Below are 18,752 nucleotides of genomic sequence, written 5' to 3'. Positions count from 1 at the left end.
GGCTATTGTTACTCCGCTACCGTTTGCCCCTATTGTACCGTCTATTGCCCATTCTGGTTTTCTGATCTATTGCTACATCCTGACTATCCGCTCTGTCTAACCCCTTGGTACTGTCCTGCTATCTCGTGCATTGACCCCGGCTTGATCTGGTTTCCGCCCCTGTCTATGCCCCTTGGTAACTTGTCCCGTAGTTACCTTTCTAGGAGTTTCCCTGCAGCTCCTAGCTCTGTGGAGCTTAGGCCACGCCCCCAGCAGTCACATGCTTCAGGTCCTGATAGTTTGAAGTACGCATTGTCACCGCTGCTGCCCTGCTCCACTGGTATCTTTGAGCACGGTTTTTTGTACTCAAGACATGTGCACTGGCTCAGTGAGCGAGTGTAGTGCGGTGTTCCTGACAGCAAGAACACAAAGAACTGTGCTGCTGATTTCTATCACACTAGTGCTGGATTCTCAGCTGCCTGCTCAGTACTGCTGTATAATATCCACACACTTCTGCTCACTCCAGTGCTGGATTCACAGCTGCACTGCTGTATAATATCCTCCATACTGCTGCTCAGCCCAGTGCTGGATTCACAGCAAAACTGCTCAGTACTGCTGTATAATGTGCTCCATACTGCTGATCACCACAGTGCTGGATTCACAGCTGCACTGCTTAGTACCACTGTATAACGTTCTCCATACTGCTGCTCACCCCAGTGCTGGATTAACGGCAAAACTTCTCAGTGCTGCTATATAATGTGCTCCATACTGCTGCTCACCCCAGTGCTGTATTCACAGCTGTACTGTTTAGTACTGCTGAATAATGTCCTCCATACTGCTGCTGCTTCTTAACATGTACTATATACAGAGAGGAGAACGAGAATCCCTCATGTCAGTGTATGCTGTGTAAGGGAGACATCTTAAGAGCTATCTTCCACCTACAGAAAATTAGAAATAGAGTATACAGAGTGGAAAATTGGTGAACAATACAGGAAACAAGTCATAGAAGGACCAGCTATAATGGTATTCCTTATGGGCACAGACATGAAGTCAAGGGAAACAACAGACAGGCTTTAATTATAAACTTCAAGTCAACACCATTGATCCATTTGGATATTGATATTTTAAGTCATACGAATGGCGTATTGCATTTTCTACTTTTTATACTCCTATCCAACCTATATTTTCCAGCTTACCATGTAAAATGTAACCGATTCCCTCTTTCTTAGTTTCTTCGGAGAGAAGGTTTGTGCTTGCCAGGTAGTCCAAGATGTAGATATTAGGCACAAACCTAACCATATTCTGCTCTCCGCAGCCACATGGAAGTTGAAGAAGCTGTTCAATGCTTTGAAGTGCAGACCCCATTAGATCTCCTGTGAGAAATATGATGTTACATGGTACATTTAGGATTAAAAAAACGAGCATTTGAGCAGTAAAAAGGCTTCTGCTAAAGAAGACACAGTAGACAATGATTAATTTGCAAATCTTTAAGAACGTGATTACACATGAACCAGAAATGATGGTAGTGCTGCGGTCAAGGAGGTCACCACTATGATCTCCAAAAATTAAAAAAATATGTCTACATTAGACTATCATGTAATTGAGTTACCTGAACCCCTCCAATAAGATAATGATCCAAATCTATCATCTAGTACAGCCACTGTGATAAATTTGGTGCATTTTCATACTGTCTGGTCTAAGGCAGAACTTAGGTTTTGATAATACCCAATTAGATTGGTCCTCTCAATTTCCCAAAGACCCTCTAAACTCAACACTTTAATCTGTTTCTTGTCCACATCACTTTTTTTTTTCTTTGCAAGTTTTGATAATTCTCTCCCTAACTTTGTAGTCTCTAAATATTGGACAGCAATAGTAAATCATCCCCAATTTTGCAAATTATTTTATGATCATTCTTTTTTGGGCTATAAGCAAGTTAATAAGGGCAATAAAAACTTCAAAGTAGGTGCAAACTTCAACTAAATGGCTATGTGGTACACTAACACCTTTTTGATGCAAATCACAAGTTTCTAGGTAAATCCTATGCTTGAAAGGTTGCGCCAAATTTCCAGTAACATACATGTCTAAGCGGCGGGTCTGAGCATGGTCTACTGTCCTTTCATTATATTAATCCGTGTGGTCTTAGCGCACCAACGCATCAATGTACACATCAGAAGACAATGGTGAGTTAATTTCCACTCTGAATATTGATGATTTACTATGTACAGTATTTGCCTTACCCACTACAGAAAACATAGCGACGGCAGAGTCGGGGACCACTGCGGGTGGTAATGTAATAGAAATGGTCTTACTGGAGAGGTTTCCTGCAAAATTAGATGAAGGGGAAAAGTTAGTGATTTTCTTAACTAGATATGCCATGTCCATGAAGAGAGAATAGGCATTTAAAATATATAACATTATTAATGTGAAGGAAAAGTGATCAGATCACAAAAAGCACATTGCCCCTCTAATGAACCATCCAATTGTCTTGTACAATGATACAGTCATTAAAGGGTTATTCCCGGAATCAGATTATTTTTAACAACGCACAGTAAACACATACTTATTAATATTCAATGCCAAGCCCAACATAAAGATTTTTTTTTCTGTGTCTTTTTCTCATCTTTGGCTACTTTCATCCATCAGGTTTTTTCTGACAGGCAGGATCCGGCTATTTGTTAAAAAACCGGATCCGGCGTAAATTTTGGAGAACTGAAGAAACGGATCCGGATCAGCTCTGCTGTGCCTCTATCACCAATATCTGGCACCTCAACAAGCTAATCATTGTTTAGAATATGCTTTATTTTTTGTGCAGTGAATGGTCCTGTACACTAGGCTGTCTTCCCGATTTTACATTCTACCATCCAAATTAATGTATCTGTCTTTATGTTTTTACATCGTTGCTCTGTTACCTTGTTTCCTGCAGAGATCAACAGTCCTGCACTCTGCTCTGCTGTGTCCCTACAACAGAGCTTGTAATAACCAAGCACAGCAGAGCTGACACAGGCTGAACTGACCTGTGTTTGATGCATCCTGTTGACAGAGCAAAGCTGTGAAAATGTGAATGTCTATTGATGCATAAGGCAAGGGGTTATCTTCTACCTAATGCATCAACACAGTATAATTTACAGTTTCATCTTAATCTGTCAGTAGCAGGCATCAAACACAGCTCACCCGTGCCTGAATCAGCTCTTCGGTGCATCTGCAGCAGAGCAAAGTGCAGGACTGTTGAGCTGTGCTGGAATTCAGCTAACAGAGCAATTGTTTTTTTTTACATGCATGCAGAGTTGTGTAAAGGAGCATACAGTGTGTAAAAGAATAGAGTGTATTCTAAAGGTAGAATAAATGCTATTCAAGTAATTACCCTTTAAATACCACTAGTGTGCTATGTGTGCAGGTGTGACACCAGAGATCTTAGCACTGCAGATGGCTTCGCAATGCAATAACTGTTTAGACTCTCTAGTGCACATAAGAAACAAATAATGGATGCGTGGATTCCGAACCCCACAAATCTGGGATAATGCACAGTATAATCCAAGTGGAAGGAATTTTTGAATCCCGATCTACACAACGTGAAAAAAAAAAACAGGGATTTTCAAATCTGCAGCATTCTAGTTTTTGCGTTAAAAACTCTTGGATTTCCACCTCGGATTTCATACTTTGCAATTCATAGCGTGACAATCCTCAGTGGATCTGCATGCCAAATCTGCACGTAATACATATTGCAATGGATTCACTTCTGTTAGGGCAGGTTCCTATTGCATTATGGCAGTCTGTTTAATGGATGCGTTACAAAGAGGCATTAACGCGATGTAACGCATCCGTTAACGCACCCATAGACTGCCATAACCTAGCGCATCGCTAACGCATGTCAAAATCGACATGCACTAGCGAAGTGCCGTTATGCTGTGACGGACCCTCGGACGCGGTCTACCGCGTTCGAGGGTCCGTCACGGCCAGCGCAGAAGGAGCAGCTGCGCTAACGTGATCGCACCAACGCGATCAAAAGAAGACTAGCGTTAGCGCAGTCCGTTTAACGCATCCGTTAAACGGACTGCCATAACGCAATATGAACCTAGCTTTAGTTTCATTGTGCCACGCTCAGTTACAATACAAGTGCAGGTTATTAGTGAGAAGAAAAAACTGTACCTCCAGCACAGAGAATGGAATTATGGGAAATCTCTATCGATACGCCCTCCGCCTGTGCAAACATAAAATGAATGGGATTTAGGAAATTAAAGAAATAAATGCAAATACATGCCTTAAATTAGAAAACCATTTTAGCCTTCAAAAAAAAAAAATCAGGTCTCTCAAAATTCAGGCTACCGCTGCAAACGTGGACTTGTCAGCTGAATCTGCTATGTTATGACCTCAATGAATCAGGTGTTTGTATTAGCCAAAGTAATGTGCCCATTGACTAATACGAGTAATATCATAATAAAGCGGACTAATAATTATGAGCCACCAAGAGGGGAAAAGCGTAGCCCTTCTCCCACTTTTTCCATGGGGGAAATCGACAGGCAGTCACCTTAAAGCCCCGTATCCTACGCTCCGGCCAATTGCAGCATGCTGCGATTGTCAGTGTACTACGCCCATAGTACGCCAATGCAAGTCTATGGGTGCGCAAAAAATACGGATTACACACGGAACACACGTGTGACCTGCGAGCAATACGCAGGTCTTTTGGCTGGTGACAGGAAATGGGCCAATCCATCATCAGGAAGCCTAGACATGCAAATGAGCTAAAAACCCGCTCCAGACATCCAGGAAGTACGCCTCCACGGAGTACAGCAGCAGCATGGCGTCCACATATATTAATGTTGAGATGCTCATTGTGCTGGTGCAGGAGCGTCCCGAAATATGGGACCCACGCGATGCAAACTATGCTAACCGCACAAGAAAGGAGGCGTCATGGAGGCGCATCTGTCGCCAGATGTACCATGACTTTGGTGACAGACCACGTGATGAGCAGCATAAAATTCGTAAGTGCAACCATAAAAACATCATTAACCTTAGCGCGCGCTATAAAATGAATCTAGAATCAGCACCCCCCCTTCCTGTGCATGTACTTTTATTAGCCTCATGAGGCCGTTACATTAGGATGTGACACGTGGCTTCACACAGCCATAATTAGGGGTTAGGCCACAAACTCTTCATCCTCCTAGCCAATAAAATTAGTTTCAGTGGAGCTAATGAGACCCTGTGTATCGGCCCAATTACATATGCCACCATGGGTAGAACGCACACCCCAGAAGGCCCCATGCCTAGACTACTGTTCGAAAATGTGACCTCTCAAATATGTGATTTTGACAATCTTTCCTGTCACATTGCAGTGGAAGATGTGATCAAACGGTGGAGAAGCATCCGGGACCAGTTCCGCCGGGAACGCCAGCAGCGGTCCAGGAGTGGGGATGCTGGACATGTGAAAAGAAAATATATCTACTATGACCGGCTGAACTTCCTCGCCCCAATTCTGGATCTGAGACCGTAAGTACATACCTCACACCACATTACACAAATACATTACACAAATACTTTACAGGGACAAAAATATTGATGTATTTTTGCCTCTGTTCTATTTCATAACAGAACTCAATCCAACCTTACGGATCGAGGAACGGCCTCAGAGGCAGAGCCCATTATAGATCCTGTAGGGGATGAGGTGGCTGGCCCATCTTCTCCCCCTACAAGAAGGATGGCTGAAGATGAGGCATCACAAGACCACACAATGGCTGGCCTACACACCACACCACCAGGATGGTCTGCTGCTGCCACCTCACCCATCCTGGAAGAGCCGGGCAACTTGAGCAGCAGCCCAACTGCCCAGATCAGGTCCTCCCCACACGCTGCTCTAGCATCACGGCGAACAAGAAGAAGGCGCCAGGTCACTATTCAAGAGTGCAGGACCAATGTGGACACAGGGGTGCTGAATTATTTGTCCAGAGTAACTACAGATGATGGTGAGGAGGCCTATGCACGTAGCCTCACCCTTTATCTCCGTGCCCTTACCCGTGAGGTCAGGCTCCGTATTAGGGGATGTATTCAGATCCTGCTTGATGCAAGCACCCCCCCAATACCCCATATGAGGTTTTTGAATTTCTGGAGAGGTGGCAACTCTCACCACGAAATTTAATGCGCATGAGACCATCCACACAGATGCTTGGTCTGAACAGCCCCTAATACGTGGGCCAACACCTCAAGCCCTTCCTCCCCCTACCCATCCTTCTATTCCGCAGCCCCAAATGTCTTCCTCAAGCCAACCCCACCAATATGGCCACTTGTACCCACCCAGTGTTGGAGGCTGGTCCCAACCTGGTTGGGGACGATCTGGCTATCTTGGGTATGAGCCACGGGCCTACCAGAGCCAACAAGAAGCCCCTCACCATCATCATTACTCTGGCCAGTATCCCCAACAGACCCAGGAGGCTGGACAATTACAGCATCATGGGCAACAGTATGGCCCCACACAGGGCGATGTTGGCCACAATGTCCAGCAGCACTCACAGGCTGTTCATCCACGTTCCCCTTCCCCAACATATGAGGATTTATGATTCTGATGGTTGGAGATGTCCAGTGAGATGTAACTGGTGCTCCTAATCTAAAACAAAAAACAGGTGTTCTCCTTCACCAACATTTAGAACATAATTTAACACTCACATTTTTAAACAATGTTTTCCAAACATATGAAACAATCCATCATGACAGGCAACGCTACCTCACGCCTTTCAGACAGATATTACATGTGTGTAGAAAAGAGAATATTTAAATGCGCTATACTGTAAAATGAAAGGATGAAAATACACTACTCACTTGCTAACGCCTAGGAAAGGCGTGCTCGCCTTAGTTAAGTATTCACCTTTTTTGTTAGCAATTTCTAGTAAAAAAATTCTAGGCGACCAGCATTCAGAATATCACGCTCTCTCTATGTCTTAACAAGTGAGTTTTGTATTTTCATCCTTTCCAGTATAGCATGGTTAAATATTGTCTGTTCTACAGACAGGTAATATCTGTGTGAAAGATGTGAGGTAGCCTTGCCTGTCATGGTGGAATCTTTCTATGATTGGATAACATTATGAGGAAATGTGAGTGTTATCTTGTTGCCTTTATTTTGGTGATGGAGCTCACCTTTTGTGGCCAAATCTAGGTTAATGTAGGCATGCAGCAATGTTGTTAGTGCTCAATGTTTGTTGCTGTTTTGTTATGTAATGTTAATTTTACACCAAGTTAACGAAGGCACAAAGGGTCATTTTGGCCATTGCCAAATTTGTGTTATGGCAATATTATGTTTGCCTTTAAGCAAACCAAAAAAAAAAAGGCAAAACTAAAAATTTGTCTACACTAGTTAACGTCTCTGTGTGATTTCTCACTATCCCTCACAACATACTAACAGACACCAACCAATGCAATGAAACACTCATAGAATCATAAAGGCTTGAGTAATATATATTTAGACACAATTAAAGAAACAAATTATAACATAGACACAGCATGCTCTTGCCAAGAAGTTGCCCCCTCAGGTGAGATAAAGTAATTTGTGGAAATATCACGCACTTTGAGGCCAGAGAGCGGTCTACGTTGAGGGTTGATAGGTGGTCTCACCCTGCGCACATTGTCCGGCCTATGCACAACACCATCAGAGGAGGAACAATCATGTATCCTGGTGAAGTTATGCAGAACAGCACAGGCTTTCACAACTTCATTCACATTTTGCTCACTCAACTGAATGGCAGACTGGAGTACCCACCATTTGGCACAAAGAATCCCAAAGGAACACTCCACCAGTCGCCTAGCACGTGATAGGCGCATGTTAAAAATTCTTGCGCCTGTGGTCAAGGTTGCACCGGGGATATGGCCTCATGACATTGCGTGATAACTGAAAGGCCTCATCTGCCACAAGGACATAAGGGACTGATTGTTCGGGGGAGCCTGGTAGCTGGCGTGGTGGTGGTAGATCCAACTGGTTGGTGCGTAGCCGCCGAGCCATTATGGAAGTATTGAAGACTCTAGAGTCTCCCGTCCTTCCATAGGCCCCAATGTCAACAATTAAAAACTTGTATTGAGGGTCTACCAGAGCCAACAATACAACAGAAAAGTATTGTTTATAATTGAAGAATTGGGAGCCTGAGTTCGGCGGCTTACGCACCCTGATATGTTTGCCATCCAGGGCCCCAATACAATTTGGAAACTGGCAGTCCTCCTCAAAGTCCCTTGATATCCTTAACCAGTCTTCCATCCTGGGCTCGGGCATGACCACTTGATGGAGTCTTGTCCAGATTTGTGCACATGTAGACCTCACTATGCCTGAAATGGTTGACTTTCCAATGAGAAACTCATAGTGGAGGGCGGCATAAGACGGGCCAGTGGACAGGAAGCTGTAGAACAACAGAAATAGTACAGTTTAGAATGGCTAAAGTAAAAAAACAATCAGTTACATGCCGACCAAACTTGGTAGGAAATGAGAGAGAACAACACACACATATTTGGTGGCACAATGACTAAGTAATATGCAGGACATATTAGATGTAACATTCTGCTGTGTCAGGTGAAGCATATTTTGAGTAAGATGAGGGCATTAAACTTTGTCCAAGAAGGCCAAAAAACATAATTTAACACACACATTATGAACATAGAGAATGTGGTTGTGTAGTACATACCGTATTGTGAGTAGAAGTCGCTCCTCTGCAGATATGGCTTTGCGCATTCTTGTGTCCTGAAAGGTGATCCCAGGGCGCACTGTCTCCAAGAGTCGATCAAATGTGGAAATGCTCATACGACAGTACTGGTAAAATTTCTCCAGATGCTCCCGCAGAGAAGAATAGAGGCGGTGAAAATGACCTCTTGTGAGTCGTTGCCTCAAAAGTGGATGTACCCACATGCGTCTCCTCCTCCGCGGATCCACCAGGATATGGTTGCCCAAAGCGCTGTGACAAAAGCCAGGTAAAGAGAACCTGCTCGGTTGTATTGAATGTCAGACCCTCTGCCATGCTGCACAAAGAACACCAACACACCTCGTGAAAGCAAGGTGACAAATGTACAGAATGGAGGCAGCTACCTGTTTCTGAGTGTCTAAATAGGGTGCAGGCTAATTATTTAAATTGTTTGCAGGCCTCAAAACCGTTAAATGTCCATTTTGCAAGGCTGCGAGAAAATCTCGCCATACGGATTGCATACGGATGCCACACGGATTACATACGGATGCTGACATGCGCAAAATACGCGACCTCACCTTGCTTACGGATGACCTACGGAGCACTGTTTAGGGGTCATTCAGCCGTATTACGCATGTAAACTACGGAGCATATTTTGCGCAGGTTAGTGTGACTCCGGCCTAAGGCTCATTCACAGGTCAGTATTTGGTCAGCATTTTGCATCAGTGTTTGTATGCCAAAGCCAGGAATGGAACTTACCAAGAAAAAAATACTGATGTCTGTTCTTTGTTTTGGAGACACTCCTGGTTTTGGCATACAAATACTGATGAAATACTGATCAAAAATACTGATGTGTGAAAGAGGCCTTATGGAAATTTTACTGGTTTATTTCACTGCTTTTAGGTTGACCTCGTACATTGCAGGAAAATTTACGTTGGATTTTGCTGCAAATCTGACAATTTGCGAAAAGATCTACAACAAATCTGTCACGTCTGATTGAAGCCTTGATCTTAGGCTATGTGCACACGTTGCGGATTCTGCTGCGTATCCGCAGCGTTTCCGGCTCTGCGGGTCCGCAGCAGATTTAGCTACGTTGTACAGTACCATTGTTTTCAATGGTAAACTGAAAAACGCTGTGCATACGCTGCGGATTTTTCCGTGCGGATTTGCTGCAGGTTCAAATCCGCAGCATGTCAATTCTTTATGCGGATTCCGCTGCGGTTTCACACCTTCTCCATTGTAGAGATGTGAAACCGCAGGCTAATCTGCAGGTAAACCACAGGTCTTTTGACCTGAGAATTTACCTGCGGATTTTTTCAAATCCGCACGGAAAAATCCACAGGACCAAAATCTGCGTGTGCACATAGCCTTACAAGTCTGCAGCACATTTTGTTTTCATGGTTTTGTTGTATATTTTGGGTTTTATGCTTATTTTGTGTTGAAAACATTTCACAATGTGTCTTTTTGCTATGGATGTTCAGCGCACCGTTTTGCATCCAGCCAAGCAGATGGTTTGTAGATTTAAGTGCTAAACTGTCAGCGTACACACATCTTTCTGCACATTTTGGTGCCCTCCTATGAGAGTTGCTGACACAGAGTGTAACAGGGACGCTGCAAGCCTGAATTAAGCAATAATCTTCTAACAACTAGGACACAGTCATAATCTCATTCACAGGAGTAAATCAGGGGCAGATGCAAATTGTGTTGCCCTGGGCCAGATTTCCATTCTAAAGGATTTGAAAAACCATAGTGCGTCTTTTATACTTTTAGACTCTTTTCGGTCTTCCAATGTTCTTGGTAATGGGATCTTAACCTGTTAAGACACTTAAATATATCCATTATATATCAAGTTTAAATACCGCTCTTCTCCTGAATCTGGTGTTGTTTTTCTTTTGTTCCCACATCTCTCCTTTACCAAGATATGGCCCCCCTCTTTTCCGTTTGTAAATTTAGTCTTTTTAGCCAAGTGGGTGTGGTCCTCAATTCCTCTCTGTGGATGTCTTCTTTAGGACACAAAATTCAAATGCAGCCTAAGGCCGGGGTCACACTAACCGACGCAAAATACGGTCCGTAGTTTAAATGCTTAATACGGATGAATGACCCCTAAATAGTGCTCCGTATGTCATCCATAAGCAAGGTGTGGTTGCGTATTTTGCGCATGTCAGCATCCGTATGGCATCCGTATGGCATCCGTATGGCGAGATTTTCTCGCAGCGTTGCAAAATGGACATTTAACGGTTTTGAGGCCTGCTAACTATTTAAATAATTAGCCTGCACCCTATTTATTGGCTCAGGAACAGGTGGCTGCCTCCATTCTGTCCATTTGTGATCTTGCTTTCACTAGGTGTGTTGCTGTTGTATGTGCAACATGGCAGACAGTCTGACTTTCAACACAACTGAGCAGGTTCTCTTCAACTGGCTTTTGTCACGCCGCTTTAGTCAACCATACCCACAGATAGTGGATCCGAGGAGGAGGAGATGCATGTGGGTACATCCACTTTTGAGGCAACGACTCACAAGAGGTCATTTTCACCGCCTCTATTCTTCTCTGCGGGAGCATCCTGAAAAATTCTATTCAATACTGTCGCATCAGCCTTGCAACATTTGATAGAGTCTTGGAGACAGTGCGCCCTGGGATAACCTTTCAGGACACAAGGATGCACAAAGCGATATCTGCAGAGGAGCGACTTCTACTCACATTACGGTATGTTCTACACAACCACATTCTCTATGTTCATGATGTGTTGGCCAAAGTATGTATTTTTTGCTTCTTGGAGTAACTTTTATGCCCTCATCTTAGTCCACATATGTGTCAACTTACAGACCAGAATGTTATGTGTAATATGCATTGAATATCACTAACTCATTGTGCAAACAAAGATGTGTGTGTTATTTGCTCTGAAATCCTACCAAGTTTGTTATGTTTGGACCTGTTTGTTTTGTAAATGTGTGCATTCTAAAATATTCCTTTTCTGTTGTTCTTCAGCTTCCTGTCCACTGGCCTGTCTTATGCCGCCCTCCACCATGAGTTTCTGATTGGAAGATCCACCATTTCTGGCATAGTCAGGTCAACATGTAGTGAAATCTGGACAAGACTACATCAAGTCGTCATGCCCGAGCCCAGGATGGAAGACTGGTTGAGGATATGAAGGGACTTTGAGGAGGAATGCCAGTTTCCAAACTGTATTGGGGCCCTTGATGGCAAACATATCAGGGTGCGTAAGCCGCCGAACTCTGGCTCCCAATTCTTCAATTATAAACAATACTTTTCTGTTGTATTGTTGGCTCTGGCCGACCCTCAATACAAGTTTATAATTGTTGACATTGGGGCCTATGGAAGGACGGGAGACTCTAGAGTCTTCAATACTTCCATTATGGCTCGGCGGCTACGCACCAACCAGTTGAATCTACCACCACCACGCCAGCTACCAGGCTCCACTCAAGAATCAGTCCCTTATGTCCTTGTGGCAGATGAGGCGTTTCAGTTAACACGCAATGTCATGAGGCCATATCCCCTGCGCAACCTTGACCACAGGCGCAGAATTTTTAACTTGCGCCTATCACGTGCTAGGCGACTGGTGGAGTGTTCCTTTGGCATTCTTTGTGCCAAATGGCGTGTACTTCAGTCTGCCATTCAGCTGAGTGAACAAAATGTTAATGAAGTATTGAAAGCCTGTGTTGTTCTGCATAACTTCACCAGGATACATGATTGCTCCTCCTCTGATGGTGTTGTGCGTAGGCCGGACAATGTGCGTAGGGTGAGACCACCTATCAACCCTCAACGTAGACCGCTCTCTGGCCTCAAAGTGCGTGATATTTTCACTAATTACTTTCTGGCACCTGAGGGGGAAACTTCTTGGCAAGAGCATGCTGTCTCTATGTTGTAAATTTTTGTTTGATGTGTGTCCAAAAATATATATTGCTACCCCTTCTGAATCTATGACTGTTTAATTGCATTGGTAAGAGTATGTTGATACGGTTTTTGAGAATTGAGACAGAGACATAAAGTGTAGTAGACAAAGTTTTACTTTTGCCTTTTTTTAGGGTTTTTTATTCTTAAAGGCAAACATATTCTTGCCCTATGTAAAACTTGGGCAATGGTCCAAATTGGCCATTTTTCAGATTTGAACATTGTTGCAAAATAAACTTTACAAACATATCCAACAAAAGATATAATGGTATTACATCATTGCAACATTAGACAATTGTATTCCAAAGTCAAAAAGAGGAGATCTCCATCATCAAATTGATATAAAAAACATAATACAAACATTTATTATGAATGTTTTCAAATCATATTAATAAGCCACCATGACAGGCAAGGCTACCTTACGCGTTTCTGAGACATATTACATGTCTGCAAAAAAGACAATATTTCAGCGCACTATACAGGGAAACTCAAAGGATCACATTACAATACTCACTTGATAATACATAGAGAGCGTGATGTTCTTGAGGCTGTTTGCCTTGATTTGGAAAGAAAGTTAGCTGCCCACAAATTTACAAATTTTATATGGACAGCATGGCTTTTCTATGTATTATCAAGTGAGTACTCTATTTTGATCCTTTGACTTTACCAGTATAGCGCGGTGAAATATTGTATTTCTTACAGACATGTAATATGTCTCAGAAACGCGTAAGGTAGCCTTGCCTGTCATGGTGGTTTATTAATATGCTTTCAAAACCTACATAATAAATGTTGGTTTTATATTTTTTACATCATTTTGATGATGGAGACCACCTCTTTTTTACTTAGGATTGTGATTTTTAGCACCAGTTGTAACACACTGGACATCTCCTGCCATCAGTCCGCTTATGGACACTGATGTACAGTATGCATCAACAATTTGCATGTTTGTAGCCACTTATAAATTGTGGAATATTGGGGACGGAGAAGGTGAAAGAGCAGCCTGTGGTTGCTGCTGACTATTTTGAGCATCATCGCCCTGTGTGGGGCATACTGTTGCCCATGATGTTGGTACTGACCTTCCTCCTGTGATTGTTGGGGGTAGTGGCCAGAGTAATACTGCTGAGGGGCTTCTTGTTGGGGCGGGTAGGCCCGTGTCTCATACCCACCAATATAGCTATGTCGTCCCCAACCAGGTTGGGACCAGCCTCCAACACTGGGTGGGAAAAAGTGGCCATATTGGTGGGGTTGGCTAGAGGCAGACATATGTTGCTGCTGTAGGGAAGGTTGGGTATGGGGAGGAAGGGGGTGAGGTATAGGGCCACATATTTGAGGATGTTCAGACCCTGCTTGAGCAAGCATCTGTGTGGGTGGTCTCATGCGCATAAGATTTCTGGGGGAAAGCTGCCACCTCTCCAGATATTCAAAAAGCTCATATGGGGTATTGGGGGGTGTGTTTGCATCAAGCAGGATCTGAAAACATCCTCGAATACGGAGCCTCACCTCACGGGAAAGGGCACGGAGATAAAGGGCAAGGCTACGTGAGTAGGCCTCCTCCCCATCATCTGCATTGACTCTAGATAGGTAATTTAAGACCCCAGTGTCTACATTGGTTCTGGTATCTTGAACAGCCATCTGCCGCCTTCTTCGTCCTCGCCGGGATGTTACAGCAGCCTGTGGGGAGCCCCGGATCTGGGCAGTTGGGCTGCTGCTCATGTTGCCCTGCTCCTCCAGTATGGGTGATGGCCCAGCAGCAGACGGTCCTGGTGGTGGTGTTTGTTGGGCAGGCAATGGGTTCTCTTGTGATGACTCTTCACTAGTCTTGAGCATTCCGATACCGCAAGTATCGGGTATCGGCCGATACCTGCTGTATCGGAATTCCGATACCGACTTCCGATATTTTTTCAATATCGGAATTCGGCATCGGAATCGGAAGTTCAGTTGATTGACAGCCTGACGTCATCATGATGCGCGGTGTGTGCGCATCATGATGCGCCGTCATTTCGGGCCTTCCGGGGGTCTTTGCCGGCCTGCCGGGGGGCTGTGCCGGCCTGCCGGGGGGCTGTGTGGACTGCCCGGGGTCTGTACCGGCCTGCCGGGGGGCTGTGCCGGCCTGCCGGTGGTCTGTGCACCCTGTGGGGGTCTGTACCGGCCTGCCGGGGGGCTGTGCCGGCCTGCCGGTGGTCTGTGCACCCTGTGGGGGTCTGTACCGGCCTGCCGGGGGGCTGTGCCGGCCTGCCGGTGGTCTGTGCACCCTGTGGGGGTCTGTACCGGCCTGCCGGGGGGCTGTGCCGGCCTGCCGGGGGGCTGTGCTGATGTCCGGGGGTCTGTGCAAGCATCGTCCGATGGGACTACAAGTCCCATCTGGCGATGCCTGCTACCATGACAGTGATTGACACATTAGCCAATGATGGGACAGTAGTAGTCCCATCATCCGGCTAATGTGTTAAATGTTAAAAAAAAAAAATACTACATACATACTACATGCTACATACATACTACATGCTACATACATACTACATATATACTACATACATACTACATACATGCTACATACATGCTACATACATGCTGCATGCTACATACATACTACATACATACTACATACATACTACATGCATGCTACATGCATGCTACATGCATGCTACATACATGCATGCTACATACATACTACATGCATGCTACATACATACTACATGCATGCTACATACATACTACATGCTACATACATACCACATACATACTACATACATACTACATACTACATATATACTACATGCATGCTACATACATACTACATGCTACATACATACCACATACATGCTACATACATACTACATATATACTACATACATACTACATACATACTACATACATACTACATGCATACTACATGCATGCTACATACATACTACATGCATGCTACATACATACTACATGCTACATACATACCACATACATACTACATACATACTACATACTACATATATACTACATGCATGCTACATACATACTACATGCTACATACATACTACATGCTACATACATACCACATACATGCTACATACATACTACATATATACTACATACATACTACATGCATGCTACATACATACTACATGCTACATACATACCACATACATACTACATACTACATACATACTACATATATACTACATGCATGCTACATACATACTACATGCTACATACATACCACATACATACCACATACATGCTACATACATACTACATGCATACTACATGCATACTACATACATACTACATGCATGCTACATACATACTACATGCTACATACATACCACATACATACTACATACATACTACATACATACTACATGCTACATACATACTACATATATACTACATGCATGCTACATACATACTACATGCTACATACATACCACATACATACTACATACATGCTACATACATACTACATATATACTACATGCATGCTACATACATACTACATATATACTACATGCATGCTACATACATACTGCATGCTACATGCATGCTACATACATACTACATGCTACATACATACCACATATATACTACATACATACAATACATTCATACAATACATACATAGACATACAGTACATATAACATAGAGTAACATACTTACCAATACTTGTCACATTGTTCCCCGAAGCCATTGTCATTTCCGGAATAAATATTAACATAACAAACCACAAAAATACTCACCCACGATCCGAAGCAGTCCACGAGTGTGTCCCACGACGATCTTGGGTAGAGAACTGCAGCATCAGATGATGCTGCCGTTCTCTACGGGCTGCAGGAATCCAATGACGGAAGGTAGGTATCCTTCCGCACTGTATTCCTCCGCCACTTAAAAAAAAAAAGTCCCTAGTCTCACTTTATGCCATTGCTGTGTGGGAATTTCCCACACAGCAATGGCATAAAGTGAGACTAGGGACTTTTTTTTTTTTTAAGTGGCGGAGGAATACAGTGCGGAAGGATACCTACCTTCCGTCATTGGATTCCTGCAGCCCGTAGAGAACGGCAGCATCAGCTGATGCTGCAGTTCTCTACCCAAGATCGTCGTGGGACACACTCGTGGACTGCTTCGGATCGTGGGTGAGTATTTTTGTGGTTTGTTATGTTAATATTTATTCCGGAAAAGACAATGGCTTCGGGGAACAATGTGACAAGTATTGGTAAGTATGTTACTCTATGTTATATGTACTGTATGTCTATGTATGTATTGTATGAATGTATTGTATGTATGTAGTATATATGTGGTATGTATGTAGCATGTAGTATGTATGTAGTATGTATGTAGCATGCATGTAGCATGCAGTATGTATGTAGCATGCATGTAGTATATATGTAGTATGTATGTAGCATGCATGTAGTATATATGTATGAATGTATGTAGCATGTAGTATGTATGTAGTATGTATGTGGTATGTATGTAGCATGTAGTATGTATGTAGCATGCATGTAGTATGTATGTAGTATGTATGTAGTATATATGTAGTATGTATGTAGCATGCATGTAGTATATATGTAGTATATATGTAGCATGTATGTAGTATGTATGTGGTATGTATGTAGCATGTAGTATGTATGTAGCATGCATGTAGTATATATGTAGTATGTATGTAGCATGTAGTATGTATGTAGTATATATGTAGTATGTATGTAGCATGTAGTATGTATGTAGCATGCATGTAGTATATATGTAGTATATATGTAGCATGTAGCATGTATGTAGTATGTATGTGGTATGTATGTAGCATGTAGTATGTATGTAGCATGCATGTAGTATATACGTAGTATGTATGTAGCATGTAGTATGTATGTAGCATGCATGTAGTATATATGTAGTATGTATGTAGCATGTAGTATGTAGCATGCATGTAGTATATATGTAGTATGTATGTAGCATGTAGTATGTAGCATGCGTGTAGTATATATGTAGTATGTAGCATGTAGTATGTATGTAGCATGCATGTAGTATATATGTAGTATGTAGCATGTAGTATGTATGTAGCATGCATGTAGCATGTACTATGTATGTAGCATGCATGTAGTATATATGTGTTATGTATGTAGCATGTAGCATGCATGTAGCATGCATGTAGTATGTATGTAGTATGTATGTAGTATATATGTGGTATGTATGTAGCATGTAGTATGTATGTAGCATGTAGTATGTATGTAGCATGTATGTAGTATATATGTAGTATGTATGTAGTATATATGTAGTATGTATGTTGCATGTAGTATTTATGTAGTATGAATGTAGCATGTATGTAGCATGTATGTAGTATGTAGTATGAATGTAGCATGTATGTAGTATGCATGTTGTATGTATGTAGCATGTAATTTTTTTTTTTTTTTTTTTACATTCAACACATTAGCCGGATGATAGGACTATTACTGTCCCATCATTGGCTAATGTGTCAATCACTGTCATGGTAGCAGGCATCGCCCGATGGGACTTGTAGTCCCATCGGACGATGCCTGCACAGACCCCCGAAGCCTGCACAGACCACCGGCAGGCCGGCACAGCCCCCCGGCAGGCCGGCACAGCCCCCCGGAGCCTGCACAGACCACCGGCAGGCCGGCACAGCCCCCCGGCAGGCCGGCACAGCCCCCCGGAGCCTGCACAGCCCCCCGGCAGGCCGGCACAGCTCCCCGGAGCCTGCACAGCCCCCCGGCAGGCCGGCACAGCCCCCCGGCAGGCCGGCACAGCCCACCGGAGCCTGCACAGACCACCGGCAGGCCGGCACAGCCCCCCGGCAGGCCGGCACAGACCACCGGAGCCTGCACAGACCACCGGCAGGCCGGCACAGCCCCCCGGCAGGCCGGCACAGACCACCGGAGCCTGCACAGACCCCCTGGCAGGCCGGCACAGCCCCCCGAAAGGCCCGTACAGACCCCAGAGAGGCTGTACAAGGGCAGGAAAGGGTTTTTCTTATTCCGATACCGGAAGTCCCATAGACTTGAATGGGACTTCCGGTATCGGAATCGGCGATACCGATACTTTTTTTAAAGATCGGCCGATACCATCCGATACGATACTTTGAAGTATCGGACGGTATCGCTCAACTCTACTCTTCACCCATGCTTCTTGTTGGGGGAGAAGATGGGCCAGCCACCTCATCCCCTACAGGATCAATTATGGCCTCTGTCTCTGAGCCCGTTCCTCGATCTGTAAGGTTGGA

At 43.9% G+C, this 18,752-nt stretch overlaps 1 protein-coding gene across 2 annotated transcripts in view; it reads right to left on the bottom strand.

The window, feature by feature from the left end:
* Nucleotides 1–18,752, bottom strand: part of LOC141049756 (alpha-2-macroglobulin-like protein 1) — a 163,808-nt gene that overhangs the window by 37,550 nt on the left and 107,506 nt on the right. Inside the window, exons 22-24 of one of the 2 annotated variants that reach the window (XM_073546483.1) lie at nucleotides 4,126–4,177; nucleotides 2,217–2,300; nucleotides 1,176–1,352 (exon numbers count right to left, since the gene is read on the bottom strand). In XM_073546483.1, coding sequence (XP_073402584.1) covers nucleotides 1,176–1,352; nucleotides 2,217–2,300; nucleotides 4,126–4,177 — 313 coding nt within the window. Of the gene's footprint in view, nucleotides 1–1,175; nucleotides 1,353–2,216; nucleotides 2,301–4,125; nucleotides 4,178–7,403; nucleotides 8,349–18,752 lie in introns of those variants that run through there. The other variant, XM_073546484.1, reaches the window with a different exon arrangement.

The sequence above is a fragment of the Dendrobates tinctorius genome, unplaced genomic scaffold (genome assembly GCF_039654945.1).
Source record: "Dendrobates tinctorius isolate UK_male_01 unplaced genomic scaffold, ASM3965494v1 ptg000147l, whole genome shotgun sequence".
NCBI classification, from domain to species: Eukaryota; Metazoa; Chordata; class Amphibia; order Anura; family Dendrobatidae; genus Dendrobates; species Dendrobates tinctorius.
Note: the sequence above shows the minus strand (reverse complement) of the source record. Positions and strands in the feature narration are given on the sequence as shown.